At 41.5% G+C, this 26,378-nt stretch overlaps 1 protein-coding gene across 13 annotated transcripts in view; it reads left to right on the top strand.

Moving 5' to 3' along the window:
- Positions 1–26,378, top strand: part of FOXN3 (forkhead box N3) — a 218,092-nt gene that overhangs the window by 130,659 nt on the left and 61,055 nt on the right. For 12 of the 13 annotated variants that reach the window (XM_074868571.1, XM_074868577.1, XM_074868576.1 and 9 more), the window contains one exon: positions 8,804–8,868. In XM_074868571.1, the coding sequence (XP_074724672.1) occupies positions 8,804–8,868 (65 nt within the window). Of the gene's footprint in view, positions 1–8,803; positions 8,869–20,095; positions 20,135–26,378 lie in introns of all 13 variants that reach the window. The other variant, XM_074868575.1, reaches the window with a different exon arrangement.

The following is a 26,378-nucleotide window of genomic DNA, read 5'->3' as shown; positions in this document are numbered from 1 at the left end:
AAGGTACATTGGTGTCTTTAAAATTAACAAGAGGCGTATTCTCACTAATGGGTGACAGGCCATTCTAGCAGAGATGTGTGTATTGTTAATCTCAAGTCCAGTTGACTGACAGGCCATGGTTAAACTGTGGTTAGAAATGTGAGTGGGAGCCTCATGTAGAAAGTATTTATGAAATACAGGCGGGTCTGCTAGCAAAGCTGATTGAAGTTTTGCAAAAATAATAAACGGAAGATTCAGGACTACAGTAACAGAAGTCAATTGGGTGACCTTGAGCTTTTTAAAAATTTAATCAGTTTCAATTTGGAAGAAATGCATCTTTTAGTAGAGCTTTACAGTGTTGTGCCTGGGTGGCAGCTCTGCAGTTTCACTGCGATTCAGTTGCTCAGTTGTCAGTGTGAAAGTTCTCCAGGCCCTTGTCAGTGCTGTCGCATTAACTATTAGAGCAGACTCTTTACATCAAGTTGAAAAGAAGGTAAGCCTAGATATAGGCAATTGTTAGGACTCATTTATTTTCTGTAATCTGAGATTAAAGGCATTTTTCCTTCCAGCACAATTCTAATCAAGTAAAACCAAAACAGAAATGAACCTCTTCTTTCACTTGTTTTGCAGCAAACAGAGGCTTTTGTCAGAAAACTGGAGGGCTCCATTTCTGATTTTGTAGAATAGCAAAGAACCAAACTTCTCCCCACTGGCCAGGTCAGCATTTGATGTTGCTATGGCCCAAAACAGCCCACAGTCCTCTGTGGTCTCAGAGGCCAATGGCTGTCCATAAACAGGATTTTATTATTCGTCTGGGCTTCAGGGAGAAGCTGTCACAGGCACGCTTCATAGCACATGAGCAAGTTTAAATAACTGAAGTTACCCCAGCCTGATGACCACCAGTTTTTCATCCAGTGATAATCTAGGAACCATTTAATAGCAGTTGTGAAATAAAGAGAAACACAGCACTACAGCATGTGAAGTAACCTGCAGTGTTTTACCTTACTTCAAAATAAGGAAAGCAGGAACAAATAACAGTCCATGCTGTAGAAGTGAGCTGTGTTGTTCCTCCTTTAGCTATACGCACTTCAAAAGACTATTCTTTATTCCTCCCAGAGATATGTAGACTATGTCAGTAAGAACTTTTTTCTGTTTGTAACACAAAAGTAGAAGAGTAAAACTGAGACAGAAAGGATGAAATGACTTGCCTGAAGTCACTGTGTGATTCAGTGGTAGAGGCAGGATTAGAACTGGAGGCTGATAGCTGGCATCTCCCAATTCCCAAAGGAGACAAATCTTTTTTAATTAAAAGTAACATGGGACAGTTGTCTCACCATGAATTTTCAGATATATCTGGACTTCTTCCTATTTCAGTATTCAGCCTAGAATTACAGTGTGTTCACAATAAATGTGTTAAAATATTTAAACACAGATTAGTGAGAAATTTGCATTTGCACTATGTCTGGCATACCTCAAATAGCCATCTCTCAAAACAATAACTCTAGAAATTATGATCTTTTTATTTATTTAAAGAACAAATCCTCTGTTGTTGTCCATAAATATATCTTCAGCTCTTGGCAAAGATCAGAATTCTGGCTGAAGGGCTACAGAGTCTCACCAAGGGGACAAGAAGGCTTCGTATATCATGTCAGCAGTGAGAGGGGTCTTTTGAACACCACAGAGGAGTCGTTGATGGGCTCCAAAAGACACATGACCGTGTTTTTCTTGAAAGTAGGAATTACCGGTTTTATCCCTAATTTGAGAAGCTTTTTTTATTCTAATTTTGTTTTTCTCTCCCTCTCTGTTGTCTTGCTTAATTACTTATTTAAGTGGAGGCAATGGTAGGAGAATGGCTTTGGCTGTTTGGAGAATGTAGAGATTTGGCCAACTTTCCACCCCATCCTTCAAAAAGTAACATTAAATTTTATTTTCAGGCATTTCATTCATGAATAGCTTTCCTGAGCAATTTTTCTTTTGTCTTTAATAAAAATTTAGGTGTAATCCCTCTGGCAGTTTTGTCATATAGAAAACTCATTTAGAGTGCGCAAAAGATCAAAATTTTATTATTCACTTGAAAATGTGTTAGACACCCTAGAGAAACCAGGAAAGACTCCATCTAGGAGCTTAAAGTCTCGATCCCACATGTTGCAGTAAGTGAGAGATACCAAGAGACAATAAAAGAGGGAATTGCAGAGGAAAGAGAAGCATTACCAGAATATTAGATCAGCCTTCATAAATTAAAAATTACTATTGTGAATTCATAAATCTCTTTAAGAATAATGTTTTGTCAGTTATGGAAAATTCAAGAAAATGGAGTAATGGGTTTATATATTTAAAATCTCTAAAGTAATCAGTTTTCATTAAAATCAGGAAATACCTTAACACGTACCTTCCAGATATTTTCCTATGTATTGTCATTAGCCCAGGTTAGTAGAGGTTTTTTCCCTTTGATTGGAGAGGAAGCTTGCTTGCCTGTTGCTAGGTGATCGCTAATTGTGATATTAACTGCCAGCAAACTGCTGGCAGGCATTATAAATTTTTTTTCCTTGTTAACAAAACGCATGTGTTAGAGGTGCAGCGGTATCTAAATGCTTCTATATTGCTCAAAATTTATAATGGGAGTGATAAATTCTTTAATACAACTATGGTTATGTACCCAGGTATAGAGCATTAACCCCTCTTTGCAGTGCAGTAGTCTCGTTAGCCCCCGTCCACTAATGGCATTAAAGTTGAGTATAGAAAACAGAGCTGATAAGGCCATAGATCAGAGCTCTCCAGCGCAAGCAGTGTAGAGCTGACAAGCATTAGAGGAGTCCTCAGCCAGAATGAGATTCCGTGTGTCCTGTGTTCACGCTGGAAGCTTGTGGCAGTGCAGTTCGGACCAATGCCATCCAAGAGCCACTCTGCAGACCACATTTGAGCAGTGTGGGAGCCAAGAAGGCTGCTTGTTGCCGTAATCGTGAATATTTGTCATGCCTTACACAAGGTCACTGCCTTAAGGAAGTAGTATTCATCTTCCAGCATCAAGGGATGCTCTATTCCCACAGAAGTATACTTCTTAAGCTTGTTTTCTCAGTTACCACCCCATCCTAAATTTACTTCTCAAGGAATGGTAAAAATTATAATCTTCCATCTTAGCTAGTTATGCATACCTATTCCTTATGGTAGCAGTCTGAGTCCAGCTTGCATCGGGAGCTGAATGTACTTATCAAGAGCATCATTCCCTGCTGCCACTAGGTACAGTTTCATGGGCTTCAGCCTGATAAAGGCACCTACAGCTATTGTAATCTCAGCAACTTGAACATAGGAGTAGTTGTGGTTTAGTTGCTTTTCAGAAACTTTCAGAGGTGAGTTGCTACCTGCAAGATGTTCTGTTGGTTACTCTGACAGAATGGTTTGTTGTTTCTACGTTTGGTGTCCTTGACATTTCCTTCAGTTCACTATTTGTTGGTGTTGGTGAGACTAGCAGTGAAGTATTTTGCGCTGTGGGGTCGGTAATGGAGTACTTACGGCAAGGGTACAGCAATGCCTTCATTCCCTTCTGGCAGCTGCAGCTTCTGCTCCTGGGTATTTTCAATTATATTGCTGATAACTGCTGTCAACCCAGGGCAAAGGGTGGTGATTGCAGCGAATTGGGTGCTCTCCCATCCACTTGTTCTGCATTACTGTGCTTGACAGGAGGAGAGGAGTTGTATTTCTTCCTGCCACACCTTTTCGCAAGATCTGTGGGCTGAGCTGTATGTAGAGGCACTTCAGTCAGTCATCTTTGTGCCCATCATTTTTGCCACTGGTAAGGGCTGGAGAAGGGATCCTCTGTGTCACTGCAGCCTGTTTGTGGTCTAGCAGCTGTTTGCTTACCACAGTCTCTGTGTTGGGTATATTGTGTGCAACAGCTTGTTAGCTTACAGCTGACATGGTTCATCTTTCTACCCCTTACTGAACTGTCTTGCCCTATACTCCAAGCTTTCCTGAGAGCCAGGGCGTGCTTTGGCACCAGCTGTGCCCCAGCAGCTGAGCCCACCGCCTCTTGGCCTTGGTGGACTGAGGTGTGTGTGGAGCATCTTCCCTGCCTCCCTGCTGAGCCTTCCTTCTTTGGGCTAATAGCTCTCAGCTTTGGGGGGCTTTGAAGTGTGTGGTTGGGGGGTGGTGGTGGGGGAGGTGTTGGCTTGTTTGTTTGTTTTCCCCCCTTTCTGTGTCCTCCAGCTTACCATCACCCTCTGGACATGTTTGGTAACACAGTCACTGGCCTATATTTATTGCCTTTCTTCTGTGTTTTCATCATCTATTAATTGTGGTGTGTAGCCCCACACAATTGAATTTGTTTTGAATTTTTAGTTGTTTGGGTTTTTAAAATCTATTAATCAGGCCTCTCTGACAAAGAGGCCTGTGAGAGTTTTTGGCATAGTTGTGAAATACTGCAACTGCAAGAGAGAATTCATACCCTGTCTTTTTTTTAGTGCTTGGCTTTAAGAACTGCAGTCTCCTTCCTCTAATGTGAATTCCAGAAAACAAAGGATTTGTATTTCCTATTTTAAGTCTCTTGAAGCCTATGCACCTTTTAAAGATTTTTATAAATGCGTGGCATACGTTTTGGTAGGAATAATTAATCGGGGAGGCTCACATGCATTGTTGCTCTGTGTGCCCTGAGAGCTCCTGGTTGTGCTGGCTAGCTGCCACGAACCCTTGCTGGCTGGCCAGCCAGCCCTCACGTTGGCCTGGTTTCCAGCACAAGTGGTGTCCAAATCAACACATTCCCATGGAATGTTTTAGATTTCAGCAAAGCAGCATTTTCCTATGGAAAAGCTTTCCCTCAGAAAAATCCCTGCTAGCCCTCAGTCAGGTGGCTTCCCGTGCCCAGGGCCCTGTGGCGTGATGAAGTTTCCTACTGGTTGTGTCATCAGAGGAAAAACAGTTCATCACATGCCTTGAGCGGAAATCGAGTCCCACTCATCAATCAAAAATCAATAGTGAATCCCCAGGAAAGATTGTGTTTGATCAGGGGTGGCTCCTAGTTCCAGGTATCTTATTTCACATGAGCAGATGCTCATGGGTTAAACAGTTAGCTGTTAGTTCTCTCAGCTGCTGGTTTTCAGCAGGCATGTGAATACTTCATTTGCTCCTTGTGGTGGTGCACGTATGCTGCAGTGACAATGACTGTGCTTCAGCGAGAGGTGGGTCCTGCACTGGACAGACATGATCTTGCACCCCCAGATCCTGTTTTATGCGTTTGCTACAAATACTGTTGCAACCTGGATATCCCTTTGGCTGAGGGTATGCTTGAACCAATAGTATTTTCTGCAGATCAAACTAACAGTCCTTGACAGGTAACTGTTGGTGTTTCACATGTCACCTTAGCCATAAACTATACGAATTTGTGTTCTTTCAAGATGTTCATTTGAAATCTCAGCTCTTTATGATTGATCCAAGTCCATCTCCCCACCACCCCCAAGTGCCCTGTGCTCATCTGCTGGGAGTTAATTCAGTCCAAACCTGTGCATAACAAATATATTAGGCCACAAGTTTCTTCACACTGATGTAAGAGTTCAAACTAGTTACGACTTTTCTTCTATTCTAGTAGCTGTGTGGGGATTTATTAGAAATGAAATATTACTTTAGTCAGTGTGTCCAGTTGGTAAGTTTGGGGAAGAATCAATAATGCTAATTGCATAAATACTAATCTTACAGCAGATATTGATTACAAAAGGAAATGCTAAAACCAGATTCTGCATTTTTATTTTGCCAGAAGACAGAATATGCTGTTACTTCTATAGGAGAACCAGCCACTCCTCTCCACCGGCTTACAGATTACACTGAAGAAACAATTCATTTGAAAAAACACCTGGGATGGACCAAATGTTTTTTTATTATAGGTGGTCTTTAGAAGAATGAACTTCTTCAAATGGTTTCTTAATGTGGAACAGGGAGGAAGCAGCTTTTGAACACTTTAAGTTGAGAGTTTAACCCTGTCATTTCTCAACTTGAAATATGTTTTAATAATTAATACCATCTGAGACTTCGCATGCAAAAGTTTGGGAACAGAAAGAGAATTTATCCAACACAGACCAGACATAGCTAAACTTCAGCAGAGCCCTGCAAACACAGAAGTTTGTTGTTGGAAAGGCTTGACCGTTCACTGCGGTACATTATTTACATGCTTGAATTCTTTAGCTTCCTTCCCTGGGAAGGCACAGTTAATTTTTTCAGTTCATGTGGGTTTGTGCTGAATCAGATGGAGTTTTTTATGAGAGCCTTGGGCCTTTTTTCAAGTTGGAAAATAAGATAAATCACTATGGCTTTGTTTCTCTAGTGGAGACATTTTGTCTATTCAAATATATACACTTTTCCCTCATCTTTCTTTAACCCTCTTCGACCCACATACAAGCATACGCCAGCCTGGAAGTAAATTTTTTCTATGGCTTAATTTCAGAATGTCACCCTTTTTTTCTTGGCCTTTTGAAGGGCATATAGTTGCCATGTGATTTTTGTGGCAGATTTGTACAGTATGAAGACTACGCTGTGGCTTTCCACTTGTAGCTTGATGGGTCCTGTCCCAGAGATTATTCTGGACTTGGATGAGCTATAAAACTGTGAGCCTATCCTACAGGAGTGTGAATGCCCTCAACAGCTCTTGACCTTCATGTGAGTTGAGGAGCCACACTTGAAGAGCTGGCGCTTACTATAAGGAATGCAAACAATCGGTTACATTAAGCCCTATGAAGTGAGCGTGTGTATTCAGACGAGTGCATGCCCCAGCGCACTCCAGCACTTGTGAATGTAGACCTGCTTAACTTCTTTTTGGTCATTTTGCGCGTGCTCTCTCTCAACTCTGCTTTTTGTTCATGGGTATTGAAGGCTTTTATTACTCATGTAATTGCTTTGGATCCTTTTACAGTCCGTATTTTAACACAGTGAAGTTTTTATACGTTAGCACAAGGGTCTCTGCAGAATAATTGTGAAAGCAGTGTGGTTTTTTTATATATGGCATTTTATCAGAACTTTGCTAATGCTGTCAATGTAATAGACAACATCTGTTTTCCATTTCATTGCATTTTGTGTAGTGGTAGTCAACTCAAGAAGAGACAAAAGTAACTTTGAACAGAAATGGTGTGTGGGGCTTGGTTCACAGTTTGCATCCAAAGAGGAAGGTGGATTACCTTAAAAGGCAGAGTGCATTACAGTAATCTTACTGAAGGATACTTAGTCCCTTGCCTTTAATTTGTGCTCAAATTTGGGTATAGGGCAATTACTTATATATTGATAACATAGTTTCATGATACTAATTCCAATAAAGGCATAGTATATTAAAATACCTGATTGTCTTCAAACTTTAGAGGACTTTGAGACCTGTTTCATGACTACAGGAATGACCCCCTGGCAATCTGTCACTTTCACCTGTCTTGACAGTTCTGCAACAAATCTTTTCCATGTTTTCAGTTATTTCTCCTAGGTACTGTGCATTTAAAAAACACTTGCTGTGCCCGAGCCCTAGGATGCGATCAGTGAACTCCTGGAGGTAGTGTCTCTCCCACCAAGGGCTCCCCACAGCACGAGTGGCACACAGCGGCGGTGGCACTCTTGCTCTGGGCAGCACCGCCTGGGGATTTGCCTGGGCAGGGTGAGCTGTGCGGTACTGGAAGGAGGGGTGCGCTTGGCCCGCAGTCATCTGCGCTGTTAAGAAAAGAGCAAGGTTGCCTTTTATGTCCAGGAAGTTTGGTCCTTCTGCTGACAGACACAGCTGTGGGCAGCTGCCATAGGAAGGAGAGCTGTTCTGGTGTGGTGGTGCCCAGGCAGCGGTGCTCCCCTGCCTTTGCAGGAGAAGAGGGGTGTGGGCAGCCATGAGGCACTTCCTCACAGCCTCCTCTCCTCTGACTGGCCAGCGCTGCAGGTTGTTGGAGTGGGTGCTCCACAGCCCTATTGCCCACAGCACCGTGGGGCTGCTCTGGGGCACCGAAGGAAACAAGGTTTAGAGGATCATACCCATATTTCCTCCTCTTCCCTTTCCTGCATTTGGACCTGTTCTTCGCCTTCAGCCACACTTGTCACAGGAGAGGCCTCTCAGGGGCCATTTCCATCAGGCAGCCTCTGTGCGAGCAGGAGGCGAAGCAGGAGGCGGTGGCCCCAAGTTTGGGGAAGGGATTCAAGGCCAGCAGGTGCTTGCACATGGCAGGTGCCCCAGGGTCTGCTGTGGCCACCACCCTGCCGGGAGTCTCACGCAAACCGTCATGGTCACAAAGCACGTGTACGTGGCAGAGGCCAAGCTTCATTAGTGCTGGTGCTCACGGGAGAGCTCGTTGACTGTGTGTTTGCTGATGCGGCAAGGTGACCTCTGCATATGAGGGGGTTTGGTGGGTGAAGTGCTCTGGTGGAAGCACAGAAACTGCCCAGTGTCTGGCCAAGGCTTTTCCAGGTTGATGTGTTAGCTGGGGTAGCGTGTTGTTATGGCTGAGTAAAAGCCATAAAGCATTTGGTGTTTTAGCAGATGGCTTTGGGGAAAGGCGTATATGTTGCTGTACTGAGAATTCAGTGAATATTTTTGACATTGATTTGTTTTTTTTTTTAATTATTTATTCCAAATTGCTTTTTTCTCTCTTCCTCTGAGTGTGGGCGTGTGCTTTGCAGAGGAGGTTTTTCCTTGTGAAGAGAATGTGAATCTTGAATCAAATTAACCTATTTTTAATGGGAAATTTTAGACCCTTGCTTGAAGGCAAAAATGCCGTGATGTTACATCAGCTTTTAAAAACAAAATGGAATTAATGCAAATGGTAACTTATAATTGTTTAATGTAAATGAGATTTTCTTTACACTTATTTCTTATTGCCTTTAGCACATCAGGTCCACCCATTTGGCCAGGAAGCACCTTCTTCAAAAGAAATGGAGCCCTTCTACAAGGTAGGTGGTCAATACTACATCTTGGTGTAACTGTTCTACTTAACAAATACCCCTTGCAAATTGCACAGCTTTTGTAGTTTTCACTGGGCAAGAAGTAACCAAATGTTTTTTGTTTCCTTTAACCTGTCTCCTTTATTGCTCATCTGATGCCTTGAAAATGACGATTTACTACATACAGTGAGTGTAGTCTATGAAAGTTGCTGCCTTTTTTCTTTCCTCAGATTATTAATTTGCTTACTGTAAAATAGGGCAAAGGGTGGGTTGTTGTTTTTTTTCCTTTGTGTGAATAAAGAGTGCCCAGAAGGAAATGTTCAAGGAACACTGCTTTTAGCTCTGCGGATGAAGCAAGGTGGTTGTTTGAGAGAGATCCTTTCTTTTACTTCCTAATTGTGCTAATAGCAAAATGTACCCAAAGGTAGGTAGTGGTGCTGTAGTAGGGAAAACAGTGGCAGAGTATTTGTCTCAAGGAGCCTACCGTGTTAATGGTTCATAGAGGAATGTGAAACATCTTACTTCCATTGGATGGACAATATAAACAGAAGGTATATGACTGCAGTTCTGATAGGTGGAGATTTTCAGTCTGTCTTACCAGACTTTTTAAAATCATTATTCACTGCTAACTATGTTTATATTTCTGCCATTGAGTGCATAGAACTACCATTGCCCTTAATGGCAGGGTCTTGGTTACACAGAAGGCTGTTTCCCCAGACTGCATGCGTTTGTCTATGGTGCAAAAGTAACTTACACCATGTAGAATGATTTTATGGTCTTTGCAAGTATTTGCCTGTGAAGTGTCTCAGTTTTGTCTTCATTTTCATGGTGCCAAGAGTCTTCTGACCTTCTTTCTGGCAGAAAATGCTGTATAATGTTTACCAGAACATTTATCCAAATCACCTAGGATGGAGCCTTACTCACAACTAGGCTCACGAGCCAGTACTGCTCACCTTCCCCACACCAAAGTAATCCAGCATCTGTAGTTTACCCAGTAATATTTTTCAACTGATTCCTTGCACATATGTAAGAATTTGCATCATTCTGTTATCTAATATCTATGCTGAGATTTGTTCAAACAAATTTTAAATACATTAAAACATTCAGATTATTTCTTAACACTAGAAGATGGTATAAATTGTAGAGTTTGGCAGCTTTTGGCTTTAGTCTTGATAGGATAGATCTACTACCTTTGCAGTCCTTCCTAATGAAAAGAACTAGATTTTAAATTATTTTTTTTTAAGGAAAAAAAGAAACTATTGTGAATGGATATGCTTCATTCATTTTCAGTTGCTCAGCAATTCCAGTTTTAAATGTGTACCTGCACATATACAGTCTTCGCGATTTGAGTTTGTAAAATGTAAACTACTCTGTCAAGTCTGTGTGGCACAAATGTTTTACCTCTGCTTATGATACAAGATATCTAGGAATTAAGAACAACTATTTTGTAGTCCTTCCTATCTCAGTTGTTGCTTAAAGCTTTTCCCAATAGAGTATGCTGTTCTCCACCCTCTTCTCCTCTGCCTTCTTCTGCCTTACAAATTGGTGAAAAAAAATCATAAAAGCCCAAAACATTTCAGCATATTAAAGGAATAGAGAAAAAGAGTGAGATGACTGCCTTTTCAAGCAACAAAGCCTAACAGACCTTTAACAGAGTTGGCATTCTGCATTGCCATTTCAAGTGGAAAACCCAGCCAATTTGAACTCTAATATGCATGATACGACTGAGGTTGGAAGGATGAGAGAGTGTGGAGAAAAACCTCACTAAAGTAATCTTTTAACACTTTCTGGTTTTAATTCTAAAACAAGAAGATAACTCAACCAGGCCTTTCTTTTTTCTGTCTTTCATTTTTCCCTACAATGAGCTCTTTTCACATACAGGCTTCAGCAGGTTGTATGGAAATAGTGCATCCACCTATTTGCTGCTTCTGACTGTCTTTTTTCAGAAGACCCATGTAGAGGAATGTTAGCAGGTTCAGGGAGGTGTGAGATGAGGGGGTGGAGAGGTTGGTTGAGTCCTAGCTTACATGACCATCTTTAGTCTCTTTTTCCAGTGCTTATATCCAGTTTAATGCAAACAGGAGAATGAAGAATTGGCTCAATTATCGGTTTCAAGTTATAGTACTGCCTTTTGATTGGCAGAAGTTTAGATAACAAAGGGATCTTAAATTATTTTTACTTGATAAACGTTTTGCTACATTTGAAAAGAATGTTCAGCATGTGTTATAGACAATAATACAGAATAATTCTGAAATTTTAGTAAATGTGATATTCATGCACACTTGTCACACCTCATTTCTTCTGAGTTGTTAAGGAAAATGTTCTTTTTCTGGTCTGGGGAATGAAGAGAAAAAAATTCCACAATGCAAGTAGTACTTTTTTTAGCCAAGAAAGACTTGTAGACGCCCCTGCTTTCCATTCATTTTATACCTGAACTATTTGGCAGAGTAATCTTAACCATTGTAAAGCATTTAACATATCTGTCCAGAGAAAGTGACTGAGAAACCAGTTATCTGTGTACCGCAAAATAGCAAAGGAAGAGAAAGGGAAGCTAAAATTCATTATAGCTATTCTGTGTCCTTAATGTCTTTGACATGAGCAGCTTTAATTCTCTGTTCCTTTCTGTCTGTCTATGCTTGTACTTTGTTGAAGAATTTTGAACAAAATGTTTATATGCCATTTTCCTTTTGCCTATGATTTCATTAGATAGGAGATGGCTACAGCAGTTTCATCTTTTGAGGATCATGGTACTGTTGTTCCTAGCATTCTCTCTAATCAAAACAAATGAACAATAACTTTACTTTTTGTGTGAAGTCACCTGCTCAGGTGCTTTTTGAAATGTTGAGCACCTTCTACTAGGTGAGGATTGCTCCTTATATCCTTGCGGTCTTTGGTCTTCTCATGAAGTCCCATGCAGAGCTTAATATAGGTAGGACCTTCAGCCTTACCAGACTCTGATACCTTCTCTCAAAACTTGATTGTATGTCCATGGAGATTCCCAGATAAAACAGGTTTTTGCTCTTACTGCTTTGCTTTTTCTATTGGTTTTTGTAACTTGTTATTGTACATGCTGTGTTTTTGTTTCCAATCATGGCTTAATTTTTTAAACCTGCTGTATGGAAAGCCTTTGTTCCCACTATTTTTTCTGTTCTCAGCTGTCATAACACGTCCATTTTTATTTAATAAAATGTATGACAGGAAAAAGTCTTTACAGTGGAAAAGATTTAGACATATTGAAACTCTTCAGGAACTTGTGCTGGGTGAAATAGGTGGGGACATAATCACATTAACTTCAAAATCTTGAAACTGATGCCTTGTATTCAGATAAGGTCAGTTTTGTTCCTTCTGCTCTGGTCTTGGGTATTAAGCTCATGTTATAGACTTGAGGATGCAGCTGCTCCCAAATCAGTGGTAATAATAAGACTTCTTGCTCTCAGTATATCTAACGTCCTCCCTGAATAAATTAAAAATACACCTTCAAATTAACTTTAGCAGCAGTCATGTAAATTCCAACTGCTGAGTGCCACCTGTAAGATGTAACTGGACTGTGGAGGGGTTTGGTTTTGTTTCTTAAAGATATTTTGAGGAAAAAAAATTACTGAGCTTACCACTCTGTCTTATTTGCCCTCACACTTCAATAAACTAAATACAACATATTACCATGTCTTCTTGTATCGAATTTGTTCTGTCCTGAGTTGCAAGGAAGTTTATGTAGAAGGTGCTTGTGGGTATAATTACAGCTGGCACAGAAACAGTATGCCATACAGTGAAAACAGTGATCTGTATCTGCTGTTGCTGCTGCAGTGAGGATTGAAATGAGTTCAAGAGCTGCAGGAGTTGCCCCAGAAGATGCGAGAGCCCCGTGACTGGGCAGCAGCTGACATAAAAGCAAAGCCTCCCCTCTGGTTTACAGCAAGTACACATCTGCCAGGCTTAATGCCATTCTTGGGTAAGCTTCATGAGTTTCTAGTCAAAGCCTGGCAGAAGCAGGCCGTCGTGGTAGCACAGTTAGTGATTCTTCATCATCCAGGGAAGGAAGGTGAACCTGAGTCATCCAGTCCCTATTGCTGTTGGAGCTGAAGACAGAGACGGCTCTCATCACTGTGACTAGATGGTCCATCTTGGATTGCTGCTTCCAGCAGTTCCTGACCAACTGGAGGTACAGCCATGATCCCTGCCATGCTGTCCTGCTTTCTTGTGTGAGCAAGGTCCTCCGCTTCCTCTTCTGACGATCAGTGCCAGACCCAGACTTATACCTGCAAACAGGACTGCAGCAGTCAGTTAACTGAATTCAGACTGCATGGCTTTCCTTTGAAGCCACGATTTTCTTCTAATTAGGATAGCAAAAAAGATTGGTAAAAATCCCTTCCCATTTGCAGAACACAGGAGGGGAGAAGTGAGGAGTTGCATGTGGCCTCTGGTCCCTCTTGGCTGAAGGAACCTGAGAAAAAAGGGATTGTCTTCTCCAGACCTCACAAGTTGCTTTCTTCTATCTCTGCCATTGGCTGCAGGGAACAGGCATGCTTATGTTCCAGAACAGAGCAAGTGATAGGATGCTTACATGGGGATGGCTTGGCCTCTTCTCCTCTGGGAAAGCACTGTATGAGACACCTTAATCTCTGACTGATACTTCCAGCAGCCCATGTGTTATTTGCCTCGGCCTAGCTGCCATGGCTGTAGCTGGCACTGCCTGTGAGGAGCTGTGGCAGGGAAGAGTTGGAAGACACTGTCTTCACACGGTCAGGTATCACCAAAACCAGCATGAGACAGTGACTCTGCAGTTTGTTGCAGAGTGGAAATGGAAACTCTTGAGTACTGCTGCTGCATTAACCCTTGATGTCCTCAATCTAAGATGGTGTCTTCCACATTTTAGTGCACTGAAATCTGATATCTGACCATAACGTGAAACTTTCAGAAGATTGCCAAAGCACACGGATCACTTTATTCTTGGTTGAGAATGTTGATTTACTTGAGAGAGCAAGAAAATCGCATCCCTAATTCAGAAAGTTTATTTTGTACGAAATGTGGACAGACCAGACCTGAGAAGTCCTACATAAAAAGATGGGGAACCAGCTAATTTATGAACACATGCACACATTTGTACAGAGATCTTTTTCATCTCTAATAAGCTTGAGAATCCTTGAAATGATCAAACAGGCTGCTTAATCCATTGTCCATTGAGTAGCTGTAAGAAATGAGAAAGCAGATTTGAGACTTCACATTTCCAAGTGTTAGCTATTAATAGAAGCACTTGCTGAGGTGGAAATAAGCCAGCTGGGAGGAGACAGAAAGGGTGCAACTGTTTTGCTGGTTTCCCTTGAGAAGGCTAAATTAGAACCATTAGCTCTTATAAATGAAGACGTCCAGCCTGTGTTTTTATGTTAATAGTGACATTAGGATAAAAATATAACAACAGCAGGGACCGGTTTCTTTGGACAAGTATTGCCCATACCAGCTACTCAGTCTTTTCTCTGGAGAGGTTTGGGAGGAGTTGTTCTCGTTATCTTCAAGATGGAAGTTGACAAGAAATTCACAAAGATAAGATGCCTGTGTGCATGCAGCCACACACATTTTCTCTCTGATAATGTAAAAAATTGGGATGCATTTGTCAGCACCTGCCAGCAAATCCTGAGCGCCCCTGCAGGCACAGTGGGCTGCTTCTGGTGGAAATTCAGTTCATCTGCTCTTTCCACTGCACGAGAAGAACAGGTGCAAGTCCTGATTGTGTGGGGGAGAGATGCAGCCCATCCTGGAACACAAGGTATCCGTACCTGCTGGTGGTAGGGGGGTGAGGTAACGGGGATGAGGAAAGGAGGAGCAGGGGAGAGCTGAAAGATAAGAGGATTCGGTAAGTTTTGCGTGCATTTAACTTAGAGACATGCTCTGTTTTCTTCTACTACCTGCAGGTGCAAACAAAGCCCAACATGGCAAGGTAGCATATATATTACAGATATTTTAATATTATGTAGTACTTAAATGTAGTGATGACCATAAGAAGAAAGGCCAAAAGGGAGGCAGACAGTCCAGCCTTAGGATGGGTAGACTTAGGTGCTGTGATCTATAGCACAACCTTGCGCAAGACCCTTATGCCCAAATCCAACTAAACATTAGTTGCCTAGTGCGTATTTGACATCTCACATTCCCCAAGAATCTAAATACTGTTTTTGCTTTGGGATTATAATTCCTTGGGTTTTTGCTCTGTGAAATGAGTATAATAATAGTGCTTCTCTCTGCCCAGGTCTACAAAATATTGGCCCTGTATCATATTCTAGTAGTCCACTAATGGGAGAACCTTAAACAGGGGGAACCTAACTGTACAAAGCAACGGTGCTGTTCATTAGATTTTGCAGGGGATTGTGTTTCAGGTTTTGGGGTTTTTTTTCCCATTTAAGTTTTGATTAAGCTACTTACTTTGAAAGACACACTTGGAAATTGACTGTTTAACTCCATAAATGACTGTTTTGTGTGGAGAACTGGGGTTTTGAGTGTCCAATTGTGTTCCTATTTAGTTGCCTTCATCAGAAGAGCACCAAACCTTTTGACTTCACCATGTTTTCTCTTCAAATTTTGCTTCTCTGAGCTCCCGTTCCACCCTTTTTGAAACTGTGGTAACAGTCATGCTCTGTGTTTGCTGGTGACTTGTCTTTGGTCAACCTAGTGAATTAACAGCAAAGCTGCTATCGCTCCTTGTTATAATAAATCGCTTTTCATTCACCTGGCATTATTATTTAAATCAGCTTTTTTTTTTTTCCCCCCAGATTCCCCCCCTCCCGCCCATGAAGGGTACCTGACAGTCTCTTCGGGAGTTTCTTTTCAGGAAGATGATTCATGTGGTGCTTCCGTAGAGACTGAATATTTGAATAATTTATTTATTGTTAGCATTCAGTGTGTTTGTGGTGGTATTATTGAAGAAGTAAAATTAAGTCAGAGGGGTTGTGCAGTGTGTCCCTAAGGGAGTAATTTGAACAACAGAGCTTGCCTTTGTTTGGGAAAGTGGTTAAAACCCTAGTGGGGCTGCTGGGGTCCTGAGGGTGCTGGTAAGGGCTCATGTTTGTGAGAGGATTTTAAAATGGCCTTAACACCATGCATTCAATAAAAAATCCCAGTGAGAGACAGCCTTTTGCAGTGATTCATACAGAAATGGTCACTCTGGTGTGACATCTTTAGCACTGTGTTCTGTGTAGGACATTTGTATATAGGGTGCTATGCATTAGCTGTGCAGTATGTATATAGTGGTTTTATTCCTATTTTTCTAGTTCAGTGTGTAAGACAGTGGCAAAATCTGTAATTTATTAAGTGCCTGAAGTGTGGTCCTGTTGATGTTAGAGCCAGTAGTAAGGAAATGTGACTGCTGGCTGTTATAGTCCCTGTGACCAAAAAGTCTGAGCTACCTTTGGCCTCTAAAGTTGAGAAGGAAGAAAACTGAATTGTGGTAGACAGGTTTCACTAATGGTAGATCACATTGCAAAGTACACAAAGATAAGTTAAATTCCTACCATGTTTAAACTCAGTGACTTAGATCTGCATAGGTGTCTTTGGTATCTTTACCGATAACTTTGCTTGCTTTGTTTAACAGATAACTTTGCTTGCTTGCTTTGTTTACTTTCCTTGACAACTGGAGAGTGTGGGTGAGTGCTGCAAGGCAAGTCCTACTGTGGTGCTAACCTTGGGCAGAGGAGAGGATACATCTGTCTGTAGCTGCCTGTTTTACCTTCAGTGTCAGCTGCTGTGTGAGCCATGGCAGTGAAACAGCACTTTGCAATACACACTGAAGAGAGAAGTAACTGCTTCTGCTGCAAGTCCCTGCGGTGTTGGCCTGGCTACCTCGATAACTGGTGTAGAGCAGGAAAGAACAGGGAGGCTACCCAATGCATGGAGCAGGTGAGGAGTTGGATGGTCCTTGCCCAGACAGTTCAGTGCTGAGGTAATCTGCAGGTAGTGTTGCTCTAAGGATGCTGCTTAAATGGCTTCAGATATGTTCTTAGCTTCTTTTCAGGTTGGTCCTGCAGGTGATGTGGCTGTGACTTTGTGGTTTGAACACTGGAATCTACTTACTTTAAATTGTCCGTATCTGATCTCAGCTTTTTTAGGAAAAGCATTTTCTGTGACTGGCCGTTCTGTAGGTATCAGCACAGGTGCTTTTGTCCAGATATGTGTCCCTTTCCCCTCCACAAACACACATATGGGACCAACTTAGAAATGGAAAACTGTCTGTGCTGCCCTGGGGTTTCAGTTGGGTGAAGGAAAACGTAGACTAGATACAGCAACAGAAATGGCAAGTTCTGGTTCAGTGGCTTTCTTCTTTACAGGAGTGCTGTACATCTAGGATTCCTCCAGTGTTTTCCTTTCCCCACCAGGAGCTATAGTCTGCTCAGAGCATGGGGGTTGTTTGCCTCTGTCCAGGGTTTCTGGATGCTTGGTGGCACAGTGAGAGCATCTTGTAAGGGCCTATCATGTAGCTGGGAAGACCTAGACATGATCATTGCAGATTCAGAGACAAGTCTGGCAGCAGTCAGTGTCAAACCTTTTCTGTGGGTGGAATTTGGGGCCAGACCACCTCTGGCTAGGCTGGGACTTAGACTAGGAAATTTCAGTGGCCTATGACTGGGATGTAGCATACCACCAGTTAGATCTCATTTTACAACAGCAGTTCTCTGAACAAGTTACGGTTAGAAAGTAGTGATAACATTTGTATGGTAACTTGGAAAATGGTAGAGTATTGTCGTGGTTTGAGTTCAGAGGGCAACTGAGCACCACGCAGCCGCTCGCTCACCCCTTCCCCCTCAGGACTGGGAAGGTGAAAATAAAGCAAAAGGCTCAAGGACAAGGAGGGATGACTCACCCATTACGATCAAGGGCAAAAGACAGACTTGTTAGGGGAAGAAAAAGAACATCAATTTAATTCAGACACTAACAACAACACTTAACAGACGGAGTAGGACAGTGAGAAGCATTACCGCATCTTAAAAACACCTTTCCTCCTCCCTCCCTTCTTCTCCAGCTCAGCTTTGCTCCAGATTTCTCTACCATCTCCCCTGAAGGGGGCAGGGAATGGGGGTTGGGATCAGTCCTGCTGCTCCTTCTTCCTCAGGGCGAGGACTCCTCTCATTCTTCCCCTGCTCACAGGAGACAGACCTCCATGAATTTTTCTCCAACATGAGTCCTCCCCATGGGCCTCAGCCCTTCCTGAGCTACTCTGGCATGGGTCACTCCCACGTGTTGCAATCCTCCCAGCACCGAACTACAACAGTGGGGGCTTCTTTCCACAGAGTCCTGGCTTTCTTCGGGTGCAGATGCCTGCTCCAGCATGGGGTCCTCCACAGGCTGCAGATGGATATCTGCTCCACCAGTGACCTCTGTGGGCTGCAAGGGCTCAGCCTACCCTCTCACCACGGGCTGCAGGGGAGCTCTGCACTGCACATTCCCTCCCCTTCCTCTTCCTTTTTTTCAGTGACCTCGATGTTGACACAGACGTTCTTCTCGCAACTCCTTCTCACAACTCCCACTCCTCCTCCCAGATTCCCCTTCTTAAATACATTATTGCAGGGGCATGGCCACCATCACTAACTGGCCTTGGCTAGAGGCAGGTCCAACTTGGAGCTGGGGGAGCTTCAAGAAGCTTCTCACAGGGGCCACTGCTATAGCCCCCGCCACTGCTACCAAAAACCCCCACCACACACAGAAACCCAGCACAAGTATGTAGATTTATTTTCTGTAACTGTGGAATTACTGTGATTATTGCCATCAAAATCTCTGGGCTGATGAGCTGGAGCATATGCTCCGTGCTGAGAGCCTGTGAATGTTTGGCATTCCTAAAATGTGAAGGTGGCTGATATTAGAAGTAATCTCGTCTTTCATAATTCTAGAGTCTGAGAACACAACTATGAGAGAGGCGTAAGCCTGTACTTTACATGGAGATTACTAAAATAAGACTAATATTGCAGTTGTGTTGCTATGAGCCCTTTTGGTGATGTGCAGATTGCTATGAGCAAGACTAAGCTGTTGTCAAGTTGGGCTGTTCCTTGACTACATGTTATGTTTCTTGAGACAGACCTATATTGAGAGAATTAAAACAGAAGCTCTAGGAATTTTTAGGATGCTCTCTTGCTATGACCTGCTTGTGTGATGGGCACACAATGGTTTTGGATCCCTGGGAAAGCCAAAGCTTCATAACTAGTAAACAGAAGAAAATGATGGGAAAAGCAGTAATGGTGATTGAGTCCAAGCAGTGTTTGTGTCTTGTGGAGTTTTTTGTGGTCTGTGTTGATGTTGTTCATGGTTAACATTGGCAATAATTTTTCCTCTCTAACATGCTAAGGATTTCTCCCTGTTGGTCAGAGCAGATCTCTGTGCTGATCATTAAAGATTGGTAAGTTCTTGTTTGTATAAAAGGCATTTCTTAAAACGTCTAGAAGAAATGGCCAAATTAATGGAAATGGCATATTACTAAGAGAGCTTCATTTTACTTGAACAGTTGAAAAAAAAAAGAGGCTGTCTTAAATTGGAAGGGTGATCAGTGGCTTGCACATTTCACTGCTGTGCATTATTTAAGTTGGTTTCAGATATTGGAATAAATCTTACCACTAGAACGTCTTCATTTGTACACTTCAGAGTATGCAGAGCTCTGGGATGGCCATGTTTGTTCTTACAACTGTGAATGCATCACTTGATTTTCCTGCAATTTATAACAGACTCAAAAGTGAATTGGGATTTGAAGAGGGAAGGAGGCAGGATTTTTTTTCTTTATCAGTAGAAGTACCATGTGTTCAGAAACCCCCAAACCAAAGCTAGGTCTCCTTTTGAGGTAAGTAGTGCTTCATGCTACTGGTTTCAAGCTACTTGAAGTACACCTGCCAAGGCAGTAGACCGTGACTATGAACCTACTGTATACAGCACTTCTTCCTCGCATCCCCCCCCCTTTGCAAAGGAAAGATAAGTTGCATCCGGATCCTGAAGGATGAACTTTTACAAAACAGTCCTCTCTAATCAGCAGAATGGAATAAACTCTCTCATTTTCTTACAAAGGTAATCTTTGGGAAGAGTCCATAAGACTTCTAGACTGGTAAAAGAATTTATCCTCTCTTTAACGCGTTTAATATCAACCACAAATTAGCAAAGAAAACATGACTTTTCTTTAAATTATTTTAGGACAACCTCTGTCAATTTGGAAATACCATTATGGGATTCTTAGCTTCATCTTACATGTTATTTCTCTTAGTTTCCTTTCTCTTTATAGGTCAAAGTCTCACAGTGCTTGCAATTGCATACAGTAAAGGTAATAAATTCTCTTTCTCTCTGACAATATGTATTTCTATGTCTAGCCTGTCATACTGCTCTCTAGTGCACGAGAAGGTGAAATTGAAATTCAAATTGTTCATATAGTGATGGGAAATTCCATTCCTGATTTTTACATATATGCACAATTCGAACTAAGATACTAAGAACACTTCCTGCGTAGCTTTCATTTTCATATTTCTACAGTACAACCCTGCTTTGACGCTTTTAAACATAGTTTATTTTGTGTGAATACATATGTTTTTCTTTATAATAAAATAGGATATGCTGCTTTGTGAACCACATGCTGAGTTTCAGCACTCACTGTCTGATACTAATATATTAAGTTGTTTCTACTGAGAAACAAGAACAATAAGTTGTTTCTTCTGGAGATGAAAAATAAAATAGCTATGGCCAAACCACCTGATCAGCTGTATGTGTACAAGTATGTCTGTGCCTGTGTATATATTTAAATAAATGTATTTAAATATAAATATGTATGGTTATCTAATATATTGAACATGTACAAAGAAATACACAGTTATGTAGAAAAATATCCCTTTTTGTGCTAGAGACTTGATGCATCTGCCCTGTTCTCATAAACTCTGAAACCCATCCTTGGAGGAGAAATTACCTGTAAATATGTTCCAATGTTTTTCTGGGAAATCCAGGTATTTCCATTCTTGTTTGGAAATATTTTCTGTGTCTTCCAAATGCCAGGCTTGAGATAACAGTACAGCATAACAAAAATTTTACTATTTTTTTGGAACAAATATTGTCCTTCCCACTACCATGTGTTCTATGTCTCCACTTTTTTGCAATTTTTTCTCTATAAACATTTTCTTCTCTCTGGTATTTTGTGTTTCTGTCAGTCCTCCTTTTCAGTCCTTTGGAGCAAATCTGAAGTTGTTCCCTTAATGATTATTCCTCCTCTCTCCCCTTCAATCAGTTCCAGTTTTGGTCACTGCAGTTGACATTGCTAATGCTTAAGGCAACTTGCAGTTAAAAAAGTCAGGAGTATTGTAAAATTGTTGGGGTTTGGATTTCTTTAAAATAAATTAGTTTAATCTTACACTACCATCAGTTTGTGTTGACTTTTTCCCCACTAATTCCCCTGGATGTCAGTATATCAATAACAACTTACTCAATTACCAAAGATAGATTTCCATATGTGTCTTAGGTAGAAGACACCTTATTTGCTGTATGTTGTCTAGAGAGGTCAAAGGTATGCTTCTGGATCTGAACAGTGCTTTAGTGGCTGGTGAGAGAGGAGATTTTTTTGTTTGTTTTTAATAATATCACAACTTGCCTGATAAACCACAAGAATAACTAAGTCTAAGTTTTCAAACTTGTAGAAATGTTAGTGACTTAAAAGCATAAAATAACAAATGCTGACCAAGTTGCATGATCGATTAAGAAATTAGAGAACTTTATTTATTGGGTTGTAGTCAGTCTCTGAGGTGTTCTGTGTATTTGGTTTTGCTTTTCAGCTTTTCTAGGTGATTCCTTTTACTGTGTCTGTAACTTAACTGCTTCTTTAAATGGGTTACAGTATCTTGCACAAATACAGCTGTTTCTACCCTTCCTTTACAAATGAAGTCGGTAAGAAGATGAAGCCTGGAACATGTGAACTGGTGTCTGAGTAAGGGTTTGACACGGCTGGTATGGAGTACAGCACTGATGTTTGTTCTCAGTGCTTTGGGGACAGTATTAATCACTGACGAGGCAACCTGTGTACGACAGGAGTGCTCAGAGTGCACTTTCATACAGAAAGTCAAGAGAAGCAGCTTGGTACAGTCTACTCAAATTGACACTAGCAAACCCTTAATTTCCCCATACCATCTGTTGAACAGCTTAATGCTTGGAGGCAGAAATGAGACAGGGCAGAACTGGATGGGGACAGAACCTAGTGAGCACACGGTACGGCAAGGTCACGACTCCCTGGCTTTTCTGTTCAGTCACGATGGGGCTACTAGAGCTCCAATTACTTCTGAAGAACAGGATCCAGATTTACTGGAAGATTTCTGAAATGAATCCTTCTGAAATTTTGTTGCTAGGATCAGCAGTCACTCTCTTGCCAGACTTGCAAATGCATATAGGTCAGTGGCACCATGATTTATTTTGTAAACATTTCATGATTTGACTGCTATATTTAGAGATACCCCCTCTGTCTACATGTAGATGTTTTTCTTGAAGAGCAACACACATTAAACTCTTCCAGGTAGCCCTTAGTTTCCACTCTTGGGAGGACAGTGAACAAAGATTATAAAACAAACATTGCTGAGTTTTTCACTGATATTTTACTTTCTCTGTGATTAACTGCAGCAACAAATCTTAAATATTTATTTTGCAAGAGGACGGAAATGAAATGTAAAGGTCCAGAATGAGATTTGCTAGTACATGAGCCTGCTGAACAGCTGTTTAGCAATCCACAGATCGAATAAAATAGCTTAAGATGATGATAGTGAACTACGAGTCTAACTATAGTCACCTCTCATTTTTTTTGAGTTTATCTGAACAAATAGAGATGTTGTGGCAGTACTTTGAGTGGAATAATAATCTTTTCCACTGAAGATTAGTTTAAAATAATAATAAGGAAAAAATGTACCTTAGATCTGTTATGTGAAAACAGATCTGAACGTATACAATTCCTCTAGATGTTTTATTCAGCTGGTAAACCTGGTTTATAAGCTGAAATTCTTTTCCAGATAATATCCTAGGGGAGTGCGGTCTGTAAGCCTGGCAGGAGGAGAAACAGTTTTATAGACCTGAGACAATACGCGAAGAATCTTAAAACTGCTTCTTGGAACAGCCGGTAACCTGCAATTTGGGGCACACCCAAGTGTTGCAGTGGCTGGCCCGGAGAGAGGAGAGGAGCTGTGAGCTTCAGCAGTTCGTGCTGCCTGTCTGCTGCCTTGGAAAACTGGTTTGAAAGAGACTAGCTGTGGTTTCATTTTGAACTCTTAACTCATGTGAGCAACGTGTCTGTAAATGTGTAATCCCTCTGCTATACCTTGCACACATTTGAGGTTATTTTACATATATTACTTCACCAATAATTTGATAAAAAATGGAATATTCTTATCAAAGGACATGAATTGCATGAATCACTGTGTGGCAACTGCAGTTAGCATTGTGAACCTCCACTTGTATGTCTGTGCTAGTTAAAATAGCCATCTGCACTGCTGTTTGGGACTGCCTGATGTGTGCACCCAATACGCTTGAGGCATTGTCTAATTACAGGTACCTTTTTCAGCACCTCAGCTTTCCTGGGTTCTTCATTTAGGTTGCTTCTTCAGTATTTATTAACCAAAAATCAGGAAGTGAAATACTGTTGAATTTACATAGGAAGCCAACAAGCTGAAGCCTGTAGAAGTTCTTCCTTGCGGGCACGACGTTTGGTCATTCAGAAGCAAAAAAAGCCTGTTTGATAAGTAGGTCCAGGTATGCAAACAGCATGCAAAATAATAAACGAGGGTTTCCCGTTGTCATCACTCATTGGAAAGTGGCAGTTGCCTTTGGCCAGGAGACCGGCCGCTTAGGGTTACGCGGCAGGGAGCTGTGGTCAGCCCTCCCTGGGGAAGGTGGTGATCCTCAGCCCCTGCAAAGGGCAGAGCAAGATAGCCTCTGTAAAAGGAAACAGTCTCAGTTTGGTCCCACAGTTTGTGTGAGCAGCTAGTGTTTTGAAAAGAGGCAGTTTGAAAAGCAATGCTGAGAGCCATGAAAGGGGAAACCAGGTGATGAGGACTAATTGGGGTAAACTATGGTTAGTATTAAAGGTGTCTTTAGAAATGCCCCATTGCATCCAACTCACCTGTCTGAGAATTTGGATGTATGTTTTTCTGTGCTTGGATTCCCTGAGCTGGCACGGGATAGTTTGACATTGAGTACTAAGTTTCCTAAATGACTTGGGATTTAAATAATTCTCATGAATTCAGGACAAATGCTGAAGTTTGGGAAGATTTTGACATGCTGTTCTTGTTATACCAACACAAAGATTTGTCCCAGCTTTCACTGCACTGCTTTGTGGTGGTGGTTTCACAAGTCGTATTTCTTCTACACTAGCTGAACCCCATCAGGCTGCTGTTCTGCCATAATGTATTCTACTGACAAAGCTGTCAGTCACGTTAATTAGCTATTGGTAGCGATTTGTCTACTACAAGTAGAGTATAGGCTGGGGGAAAAAAAAAACTTATATCTTTCCATGCAATTTTAATTCAGCTCTCCTGTTATGTGTACTTTAGGATACAGATCCTCTTATTATGTAATTGCTTAATCTTTTTTTTTCCATTAGTCTCCTGCTTTATTCAGTGCATTAACTGTGGAAACTGAGATTTGGGGGGCTACTGCAAATCTACTGAAGCACAGCATTTCCTAGCTTTTAGGTGCTTCATCTTTTGGTGGGTGCAGTTGGGTTTGGGGTTTTTGGTTCTGACACCTTCATGCTTTTCATTTAGGTTAGTTATTTGTATATGTAAGAAAATCTAGACTACCGCTTCTGCCATGCTTTTGCATGCTGCATGTCAATTCTGTATGACATGGAATGAGTTTGGCTATTGTATTATAAGAGGTGCTCAAAAAATAATAAAAAAGGAACTTTTGAACACCCATTCTAAAAGTTTGAATGTACTTGAGAAGAGACTGAGGGTATCCATTTAACAGAACTGCTTATTCTGTTACTTAGTTCTTTAGTCAGGGGTTTGTTCCCCTTGCCTCTGCCCATTACACCTACTGGTGTCATCATTTATTATTTCCTTCACTACAACTGAAACTCTGGGTCAGTTGCTGTTATCAAGGAAAAACATTTGCATTTTTTAAGGCTTCATAATCTGGTCACTCTTAATAGAAGTATAGTATATGATGCCTAAGTTTATTCAGGCAGTACTTTTCTGTAGGTGGCATGGCACTTTGCAGAAAATCAAAATGATAGGCCTTTGCCCTGCAGTATTTAGCATCTAAATGTAGTCTAAAAAGGACCCCTTAGATATTTTTTTTGTCTTGAAAAATTATGAATATTTTCAAGAACAGTAAATTCTTGGATCATGATAATAACTGAGCGGTTGCCACATATAGCACTTCTCATCTTCAAAATACTTTAAAGTATTATCTAAATAAATCACACAGCACCCTTTTTAGTGGGTTTGGGTGAGCACCAGTATCCCTGGTTTAAATGGAGAGTTTGAGCAACTTCCTCAGGGCAAGCCTGTGCCCATCAGGTGTGGCAGGAGCCACAGGACCCCTGATCTCTCCTTGGTTCCTGCATACTTTTTTAAAATCCACTGTTAAGTATCTGCCTGTATGTTTTGGACACGGAGTTTTGGAGGCCTATATGAATAATTGCATGGTCTCTCAGTTTGGTAGGAAATTTGCTATAGGTTTTCTTTGTTGGTGATGGAGATATACTGCGAGATTGCTTCACAGAAACCAGAGATAGGCCAGTGGTAAAGGGGATGAAAGACCTTCTGCACTTGGCCAAGTGAGAAAGTGTACGTCGTGACCAAGGAGTGGGGAAAGGAACCGGGCAATAACAGATTATCTGTGTGAAGTGGTTGTAAATCCCATTAGTATTTCCATGGCTAGAGAGAGTATCTTTTTATCCCAATAATCTGTACGACTCCTCACTACAGGCATGGCTGCTGTGTAAGATCTGGACTAGCTTCCGTGTGACAAACCTCAGTGCCATCTTCTGCTGTGGGTTCCTGAACTTCCGCATATGACCTCTCTGAAATTTCAGCCAGGACACTAAGGAGATTTCTCAGGTGTCATTGCTCGGGTGTCTGTACTGGCAGCTGGGGCTGCACATAGGCGTGCAGCTCACTCTGTCTGTACAGCTGTTGGAGCCGTCACATAAGCAAGTATGAGGTCTGTCATTTCCTGCAGTATTTTCTCGTATTTAAAGTACTTGAATTGCAGAGCATGCAAATTAAGCAGTTCATGCACTTTGGAATTAAAGAGACTGCCTTGGAGAAACTCTCCTAACTGCAGCTGAATTAATGCTAGCCAGGGCCTGAGGATTGATAGAAATAGGAGCATATGAGGGGCTGAGGAACCTGGCAGAGTTTCAGAATGCAGGGGTGGGGTGGCTGGGGAGCATTATCTTATCTAAATGGTAATTTCTATTCTGTATGTTAATTAAAACACATAGTGTACAAACGAGCGTCAAACGAGCGTTTAGGAAATCTTTTGGAGGATCTTTTCCTAAGGGGATGTTTGGAAGTATATTGTGAGTTGTGCATGCCTGCTCA

This window comes from Strix uralensis, chromosome 4 (assembly GCF_047716275.1).
Source record: "Strix uralensis isolate ZFMK-TIS-50842 chromosome 4, bStrUra1, whole genome shotgun sequence".
Classification (NCBI taxonomy): domain Eukaryota; kingdom Metazoa; phylum Chordata; class Aves; order Strigiformes; family Strigidae; genus Strix; species Strix uralensis.
Note: the sequence above shows the minus strand (reverse complement) of the source record. Positions and strands in the feature narration are given on the sequence as shown.